Source organism: Podarcis liolepis, assembly GCF_965112155.1.
Source record: "Podarcis liolepis genome assembly, chromosome: 2".
Taxonomy (NCBI): domain Eukaryota; kingdom Metazoa; phylum Chordata; class Lepidosauria; order Squamata; family Lacertidae; genus Podarcis; species Podarcis liolepis.
This window is the reverse complement of record NC_139555.1, coordinates 75,726,876-75,736,566: the sequence shown is the minus strand read 5'-3', so window position 1 is coordinate 75,736,566 and position 9,691 is coordinate 75,726,876. Positions and strand designations below refer to the sequence as shown.

Sequence of the window (9,691 nt, the reverse complement as noted above, 5' to 3'; positions counted from 1 at the left end):
AGGCTCACGGCGCCTGACGTCACGCGCTGCCGATGACGCGTGGGGTTCCTCCCCCGTCCCCAGGAAGCGCCGCGGAGCCTGCGAGCGACCCTCCCTCTCCTTCCCTCTGGCCGGCGCACCTGCTCCGCGGCGCGCTCAGTCCGCCATGGGGGGCTCCCTGGCCCCCAACAGCTCCTTCCTCGCCACGCCCAGGCCGGGCTCTCCGCAGGGCGGCGGCGGCGGCGCTGCTGGCGGGCCCGGCGCTGCTTCCTCCCCGTCCGGGGATGGGCCGGGCTACCGTGGCTGCGAGAACGGGGCCCTGATGGACAGCTTCGGCATCTTCCTGCAGGGGCTGCTCGGGGTCGTGGCCTTCAGCCTCCTCATGCGTGAGTCCCTGGCCGGCGCTCCTTCCCGCCCGCCTGCGCCCTTCTCCCCGGGGAGCCCCGGGGCCAGAGAGAGACAGAGACCCCCGCCCCCGCCGCCTTCCCTGCCTCGCGAGGCGGCAACCCGGCCCCAGGCAGCCTCTCCATCCTGCTTCCCTGGGGCGCCCCAGCCCCACCTCCGCGCCCCTCCTTCCTTCCCTTTCCTTGCTCTCCTTCCCTGCAACTTCCTGCGAGTTTCGCTTGTCGTAGCCCGTCGCCTTCGAGATGTAGCATGACTGCCTCTCTCTCTGGGACCGGCTCTCCTTTCTGTGCTTGTGGCCGAGCAGGTCTCTCTCGTGCTCAGCTGTGCTCTTCCCTCCCGCCCCCTACAACCCCCATTGCTCCTGGTCTCCCGCCTTCTCCTCCTTGGTTTCCCTCGAACAATGTGCTCAGGAAAACCCACCGCCGCCTCTGTGGCTTTGTTCTGCCTCCAGCTGCATCCCCGACTTGATAGCGGAGTCCCCTTCTGCCTCCCACTCCTTGCATCCTCAGATGTGTTTTCAACACTGATTCAAGTCCGTATTAGAATATGAAGTACTGTAATAAAGATTGCCTCGGAGCATGGGCGCTTTTCTTACTGGTGTCCAGGTAGATAGATGGGTGTGGGCACTTCACTAAGTTGCCAAAATCGCTCTGCTCAAGGGCCCTTTTAACTTCCCTTGTATCAGCTGTATGACGACTCCTGACAAGTTTGCTTAATCCCCGGTTCACTGACCCTCCAAAATGGAGTTATGGCTTGCCAAGATTCACCTTCCCATGATGTGACCCCATGCCCACTGTATTGACATTATGGTCGTCATTCTTTAAGTTTGTCGCATTTGTAGATGGATGCTGTTCAAGGTTTCTTTACTAAGTGCTTTTGTCATCTTTTGGAGTAAATTACTTCTGTTACTATGTTTTATTTGAGGCTGCATGTTCACTTTGTTAGTGGGAATGGAGACAAGTGGACCTTCTGTTTCTCTTCATTTTCAGCTTCCTGCCTATCAAACATGAGTTTGGGGAGCATGTTGCTCTAAACTTTAGCTGCTTAAAATCCTTGGGACAGTATGTTTAAAAAATGAAAGCTCTAGTGTGTTCTAGCGCTTATTCTGCAAGAATAAATATAGCAACTTGTCTTATGAATTGGCTTTCTGAGAAGTGTGGTTGCAATAGCTGTCTGCCTTCTGCAGCTGCTGTGTGCAGGAAACATGTTAATTTGTTTTGAGATTCCAAATGCTGTGAATCTCACAGAGTGGCTCATGTTTACCAACTAGATCATGGTGTTTTTTTAATGGCTTATGTACTGTTGCCTGTGTTTAGCTCTTCAGAGAAGAGTTGCACCCTCCACCGTCAATCAGGTTCCCTTCCTCCTGTGTTTAGCCTGGTGAAAAAAGCTTCAGATCTTGCATGCTATTTTGTCATATTTTGGTTGGCTTAATAAAGGTGGTGTTCTGTTGCAGATTTTGGAACCCTCCCATATTTGATTCTTAATATGTGTATTCTTTATGCCATTGACAGTCATCTTCCCTATTCAAGTGCTACTCTTATTATCACTCTGATCTGTCTTGCAAAGTGTTGTGTTAATCCTTTGCACAGTATTGCTTAGAGACCCATGAGCTGGCTGTTCACCATTGGAAGAAGCATTATGTAAACTTCTGCTCTCTTTAGCAAAGTAGGTTTACAAATTTTCTGGCACTCATCTTTAGCCCAAATATATATTTGGTGACTTCTTGGTGTGTGTGGTTTTGCCATACATTTGGATATTGGATGCCCCTTTTATGATCCACCTTATGTCAGACTAATGCTCGACTTCAGGTCCCAACTCTCCAGTTGAAGACCAGAGTGTCTACTCTGAACACCTAAAGACTTCAAACCTTTCCCAGGTCTGCTGTTTGGGATCCTCAAGTGTGGCTGCATAAGGACCTTACAGATGAGCTGAGATTTAACATGTATAAGAAATGGAAGAAAGGGGAAATCACGAAAGAATATACACAAGTAGTAAACAGTTGCAGGGAGAAGGTCATTCTGAGCCAAAGCTCAGACTGAACTCAGACATGCAAGAGAGGTTAAAAATAAATTTAAAGGTTTCTTCTGCTATGTTTGAAGCAAGAGGAAGAACAAGACAGTAGGTCCCTTCTTGGAGAAGATGGAGAAATGCTGTTGAGTGACAGAGATGTGGGAACTGCTCAACACTTACTTTGCCTTTGTCTTCACCCAAAAGGAAAGCAGTGCCCAACCTGATGATAACAGAGTAAACTATGCAAGGAGGGAGTTGCAGCCCAAGATAGGAAAAGAGGTGGTAATGGAACACCTAGCTACTTTCAATGATTTCACATATCCAGGGCCTGATGAGCTACACCCAAGGGTACTAAATGAGATTGCAGATGTAATCTCAGAGCCTCTGTCTATAATCTTTGAGAATTATTGGAGAATAGATAAGGTCCCTGCAGATTGGGCAAATGTCGCCATCTTCAAAAGTGGGAGGGAGAGAAGACCCAGGTAAATGCCGACCAGTGAGCTTGATATTAATACCAGGAAATGTAATAGAATGGATGAACAGTCAGTCTGCAACACTTAGGAAAGGATGCTGTGATTACTAACACCCAGCATGGTTTTCTCAAAACCAAGTCATACCAGACAAATCTTATTACTTTTTTTATAGTTACAGAGTTACAGGGTTGGTGGGTCAGTAAGACTTTTGACGAAGTCCCCCAAGATATTCTTGTGGAGAAGCTGGAAAAATGTGGACTGGGTGAGGTAACGGTTAGGTGGATTTATAGATGGTTGACTGACCAAACCGAAAGAGTACTCATTTATGGTTCATCGTTATCCTGTAAAAATGTGACAAGTTTTTGCTGTAGGGTTCTGTCCTGGGCTGGTTGTTCAACATATTTATGAATGCATTGGTGAAAGAACTGGGGGGATGCTAATCAAATTTGGAGATGCCACCAAACTGGGAGGATGCCGCTGAAGACAGAATCAGAATTCAAGATCAAATTGGAGAACTGGGCCCAAACTAACAGGATGAAATTCAATAGCTTCTACATTTAAGGTTCTACACTTAGGCAAGAATAACCAGCTGCACAAATATAAGATTGCCAGCAGTGCATGTGAAAAGGATCTAGGGGTCTTAGTAGACCACAAGCTTAACATGAATCAACAAGTGTTATGCAGTGGCTTCATGTTCAAAAAAAGGAGATTCCAACTGAACACCAGGAAGATGTTTCTGTCAGCAAGAGCTGTTTGACAGTGGAGCACACTCCCTCAGAAGGTGGTGAGCTCTCCTCCATTGGAAGTTTTTAAGTAGAGGTTGGGTGGCCATCTGTCTTGGATGCTTTAATAGATATTCCTGCATTGCAGGAAGTTGGACTGGATAACCCTCGGTGTCCCTTCCAAATCAACAATTCTATGATTCTGTGTGTGTTTAGAAAGGTACAGTCATACCTATGCTGCGCACCTGAAATAGCTTGGGAGGAAGACTGAATAGGCTAACTCATGTTCTTAAGTGTTATCTTTTATGAGTGTGCAGTAAGCATAGTCTGGAAAATAGTAGACATTTTTTCTCTTCCCGTTTAAAAATAAATGAGTACAGCTCATTTTCCATTGTTTGAAAATAGCCAAACTTGCTGTAGCTTTCAGAACTCTTATCCTTTCTGTTGTGATGCAGTTAGAATGCATTAAGGCAAAGGTAGTGAATGTGTGCCCTCCATATGTTGTTGGACTACAAATCACTTCCTGAACAAGGTGGCAGGGTGCTTTGGGGAGGGAAATCACTAAAAAACCCTGTGGTTCCACAATCAATTTTCCACCATAACAGTTCCTGTGTTTCCAGTCACCTGAAAGCTGTTTAGATGTGTATTTTATGTAACAATTTTTCTTCTTCACTTTCCCTTCACCTCCACTAGCCCATAGATTTAAATGGACACTCATGCATTCAGGTGTAGCAGATACCTTTAAGTGAGCCCACCCTGGAGTGTGACTGTCAGATTCTGGGACAACTTGCAGTGAGATTGGATAGTGCAGGCTTTTATTTGATGCTGAGATTGGGGGCTGCTCTTTGACTCCAGGTGTGCCGTTACCTTCCCATTGGGAACTGAGTCATTCATTATAACAAAGCAATCCTGGGATGGAAGCTGATATACCCTTATTACAGCAACCATCCTTTTCTATGTCGGCGCTGCTTCTTTCAAGACTGATTGGGGCAATTGTGGGCCTTTGCTCATCTTGCTTCCCTTATTTGTTCCAGTGGGAAGCAGACGATTCTTTTCTAGCTTGATTCTAGCTTGTTTGTTGTTTTCCTCCAGCTGTTCCTCTCCATGGAGGGAAGGAAAATAGACTGGTTCTGGGGCTGGTTCAGCTATTAACTTGGGAAGACACCCTACCAGTATACCTGAAGCCAAGTTTGTGTTTTCTTTCTTTTTAGAGTTGGTTAGATGTAATTGGAGAAAGTATTCGTCTGCAAATTTAAATCTAACATTCTTTCATTTGAGATCATATCATATCTGACTTACATCAGATTCCATAGGAAGGCATCTTTGTAGGATCTCCGACATCCTTATTGCTATATAGATCTTTTGGATCAAGTTATGCAACAGATTTCAGGCACATCCTTGCTTACTGTTTTTAAATGGAGGTGAGGGGAATTACAGTGGTACCTTGGTTCCCAAACGGCTTAGTTGTTGAACAAATCGGCTCCCAAACTTCGCAAACCCGGAAGTAAGTGTTCTGGTTTGCGAACTTTTTCGGAAGCCAAATATCTTCCGCAACTTCTGATTGAGTACAGGAAGCTCCTGCAGCCAATTGGAAGCTGCACCTTGGTTGTTGAACAGACTCCCAGAACGGATTAAGTTCGAGAACCAAGGTACCACTGTACTCTGTCTTTCCGACATAGTGATATTTGAGCTTCCCCTCCCCCTCCTTTCTTCATTTCAGACCATACACAGTTTTCATTTTTGCTTCTTAACATCTCTTCCTCACTTGTAAATATCTTTTTATCTTATATTCCGGACAGGGTTGCCGAATCATAAATATATAAAAGAAGCTTAGAATAAACAAACCATGGGCTTCTCTCCCCAACCAACTCTCACGCCGAAGAAAATCTTATCTCAATTCAAACCTTTGATCCATGTAGCTAGTATATTCCGCAGTATGTTGTTGCAACCCTTTCCCATCACACACCGGTACTTTAAAGCCAATTAAAGATCCAATTAATGGCAGTGTAGGGGGGGGGGGTTTGCCAGGCAAAGGACTTTTACATTCAGTGCCTCCCACATTCCATGCCGAAGCGGGAGCCAGGTACTGAGACAAACTGGGAAAGTTTGAAAGTTTATTTATTTATTTATTTATTTAATTCATTTCTATGCCACTTTATTTTTTAAGAAAAACATCTCACTGTGGTTTACAGCCTGTATTAAAACATCAAATAAAACCATTGAGAATAAAAGGTTACTGAAGAAAGTCAAATAAAAAGTTTGCATTCATAGCAACATAATGTAACAAGAAACTAAAATGTTCTCAAAAATTTCTAAATAAAACATTACAAACGAGGCCAACTACATAATGCACACTTAACGCAGCAAAGTGAACAAAAAAATTATCTGAAACATTTCAAAAGAAAAGGAAGTCAAATGCAAAACACAGTTTAAAACCACATACTGTAATTAACAAGAGAGTAAAATATTGTCATAAGCATAGAGTGTATCTGCTGCTGTTGCTGCCAGTCCTGCCAATGGTGGCTCATGGTGGGCACAGGCTGTGGAAGCTCAGGCTCAATGATCTGGGTCTGCACTAAGAGACAACCCCCTTAAACAAAAACTATAGTGATATGTCACGGAAGGACACTTTTTCTCAAAAACCTGTAGTTGCCTGAAAACAGTTACTGTTAAGATAAATATTCTTTTATTGGGCCAATAAAAATGGCTGGTGTATGTAACTGCCATTATTTTTAATTTTAGAATGAGTGACAGGTGGAGTAGATGCGGGACCTTGCTCATGTGCGTAGTTCTATTATCCAAAGCTTGGAGCAGGCCCCAGAACTCTGACAGGTTTGAAAAGATTTAATGCTTAAATGTGTGGTATGTGGTAAAATTTGTTGGACTTTTGCCATCTTATAAAAAAAAATGCTATAGATTTTTTTCAAGTAGGTTTTTTAAAGGGATATTGATTAATTTTATAGATTCAGATTGATATGCTAGGAAATAAGGTACAGTATTTAGTCTATTGGGCTGTGGATTTTTCAAGCTTATTCCTTTTCTTTTTTTCATGCCTGTGGAGCAGCAGAACACTGAAATCAAAGGAGGATAGAATACTATTCATACTGGAGGATCTTAATAACTATAGGAGGTTTTAAAGATCATTTACGTGTGAAATTCTCCAAACTGGTCCCTTCTAAAGTGGTCCCCTCTCCCCAATATCTCCATCCTTTATAGGCAGTGTGATCTTACCTCAGAGGTAGCTTTAGATATGACCGACAATTGTAGTCCACCCAACATGGAAGTGACCACAAAATATACTAACTGTACTTGTTTATCATTTCTGTAGCTATTTTTTGTTGCTTAGGAAAGCCTGAGTAGTTGGTTTTACTGTTAGGATGGGTCCCATCAACCAACAATTTGGGACTTCTTTCAGTTTCAAAGAGAAAAGTGACAAAATGAGGAAACAAGTTGGATAATTTGATTGAGGTAAGCGTGGTTGTTTTTGTCCTTAGCAAAAACTTACAGGAAATTAGTTTTGTCTTTGAATCTCAGATTCATCACTTGGAGCACTAGTCTAAAAACTTCTTATTGGAGTAACTGCTAGACTCTTAAGTTTTTCTTGGGGCCCTATATGATAATACGGTTTAGTGTGTCAAAAGCCAATTAATCACAGTATCATTTAACAGTCTCACTTAAAAGTACCTGCACAATACAGTTGTGAAGTCCCCTGCTGTGGAACCATGCTTGATCCTATTAGATGGAGAGGCACCTCCAGGAGTCTTTTATGGTGTAGAAAGGGCAAGAATTAAATTTATCTTGTGTCTCCCAACTACAAAGTACTATTGTATTTAAAAAGCAAAGTGGGGGGAAATACTATAATAGAAGTGGGCAAAATTTATTTCTCCCTCTAGCTGCTTTTCAGTTGCAAGGCAGCTGCTGATAAATTCTGAAACAAATCTAGCAGATTGCTAGAAATACCTTTCAGCTTTTTCTGAAATGGGATCAGCAGTGTTGATGCTTCTTGCCACAATTACATAAATTAGACAGAATCTCTTTAGGCTTTGAACTTAATGCTTAAAGGGCTGTTTAGTCTATCATGAGCAGATTTTTAGAAATCATCTAAGAATATTGAACTCGAACTCTTAATCAGCTGCTTGTAACAGATTAAAATGTTCTTTGTAGCGCATTGTGTGCATATCTTTAAAAGTGTGGAGTACTTTTTTATTATTACTCATTTCAGAGTAAGAGAGGCCCCCATTCTTCCTTACCTGGAGGGATGGGAGAGAAGGGGAATTATTCCTGATGCAACACTGATTTCAGAAACAGAAGAGAATGGGAAAGGCCTCTTCCTGATTCTGCACTGAACCTAGATGCTTAGAAAGCAGTGAGGCTTCTTGCATATCCCTCTTTTTGGCTGTGCAGGAGAAGGCCTCTCCTCCTCCCAGAGGGGAGGGGTTGTGAGCTGGAGAAGCTTCCCACTGTGGCAGGGAGGCATACTCAGCTCCCTGCTTCTGATTGCTTCTGCTGCCGTGGCCAAGCCTTCCAGCTGACCATTAGGGCTGGCTGGTGAGCGGGGCTAGCTGCATTTAAACAGCCGTGGCAGCTCCCAGCCTGTTCCTGCTTTCTTCGGATCTGATATGACTCCCATGGAGTCTTGTATTGCTGTTTCATCCAATGCCTAAGCCAATACTACTCACATGCTGTAACCAATAAAAGTTGTGGCCTTCTTAATATTATAAGACCTGTTTCCCTTCACTCTGAAGTAATTTTTCTAAACTAAAAAGGTGATGGTGTACCCATTACAGGAAGCTGCAACCCATTTGTGCCTCATTTTTTAAAAAATAAGGTTTTTTTGTGTTACATAGCAATCAGATAAACAAGGAGCAGTACATCTGTTGTCTCCGCTTTCAATTGTGCTTCATTTTTTAAAGACCTCAGTACTTTAGGGTGTGCCAGAGGAGTGTGGTTAAATAAATCATATCAGTTTAAGAAATAAAATGCAGCATAAGAGGACCATAAAGCAACAGTGACATTTAAAAATGTATCAAAGGCGCAGTGGGATATGTTTTTGCTGCCTTCCTAAATTTCAAGAGGGGGGGCAACCTCTTTTGGGAAGGCGTTTCTCACCATCTGGCTGCTCTGCTGAGAAGTCTTGCTCTCTTGACCCTGCCAAGCACACCTCCCAAGGTGGTGAGAAACAGAGCAAGACCTTAGATGTTGACAGTAGAGCATGAGCAGGTTCGTGCAAGGAGGGAGGGCGGTCATTTAGATCATCTGCTCCCAAGCCATTTAGGGCTTAATGAGTAATAAAAAGCTTTGCCTTGCTCAAATTATAGAAAACATATGCCAATTAAATAAATGGCTTAAGTGCATGATAGTGAAAAGTTTAATCTCCTGGCTGATCCTTGTTACTGTTCTGGAGACTCCCCCACCCCCACCCCGCACTTCTAGGACTTTATGCTATCAGTTTCCTGCTAGATGTATTGCAAGCTGGTGTCTCTTTAAACAGCTTTCTGCAATTTTCTTGGATTCTTTTCTCCAAATGAAGCAGCATTCGAGAACTGGAATAGACTCAATGTTTGTTCTCTCCAGGGGGGGAAAAGAGAATCTTTTCCAATTTGCAGATTATATTTTCTAATTCCTTTTCAGTTGACAGCCTACAGTTTGCCAGTTGGCAAATCTCAACTTCAATTTCCTCTTACTACTTTGAAGAATTCTGGTGCTCTGTATGCAAACAACATTTTTTAGTGTCTGCCAGTGAATTGATACCGTGCTTCAAAATTAGCCATTTTAAAAACCCATTATGAAAATAATGTCTGGTCACTACCAGTATTTTGCAGGAAGAATCCAACTGCATACTGTAGGTTTCGGTTTGCGCAATTAAAGTGGATTAAAGCGCTCTGGCACAACAAATCCATGTTGTTGTCGTTGTTGTTGTTTGTCTAAAACAGAGACTTTTGCAGTTAGGAAAGTAACAGGGACATGTGCTAAAATGATAAGGATAAGAATGATATGCCCTCCCTGCTAACAAACCTGAAAGAATCCTCATTGTCGTGTAACCTTCCTGCAGACAAATCTGAATATACTCTCAATAAAGTCTGGGCTCACATAACCTCT

The 9,691-nt window shown here is 43.1% G+C and overlaps 1 protein-coding gene across 3 annotated transcripts in view; it reads left to right on the top strand.

Annotated features, from left to right (window-relative positions):
• The first annotated feature begins 40 nt into the window (after window positions 1-40).
• The window catches only part of LOC310700059 (store-operated calcium entry regulator STIMATE-like), a 31,489-nt gene continuing 21,838 nt past the window's right edge, over window positions 41-9,691 (top strand). For all 3 annotated transcript variants that reach the window (XR_014522388.1, XM_083488901.1, XM_083488900.1), the window contains exon 1: window positions 41-365. Coding sequence is in view for 2 of the 3 variants with exons in the window: in XM_083488901.1 (XP_083345027.1) it covers window positions 146-365 (220 nt within the window). In the remaining variant the exon portion in view is untranslated. The remainder of the gene's footprint in view (window positions 366-9,691) is intronic.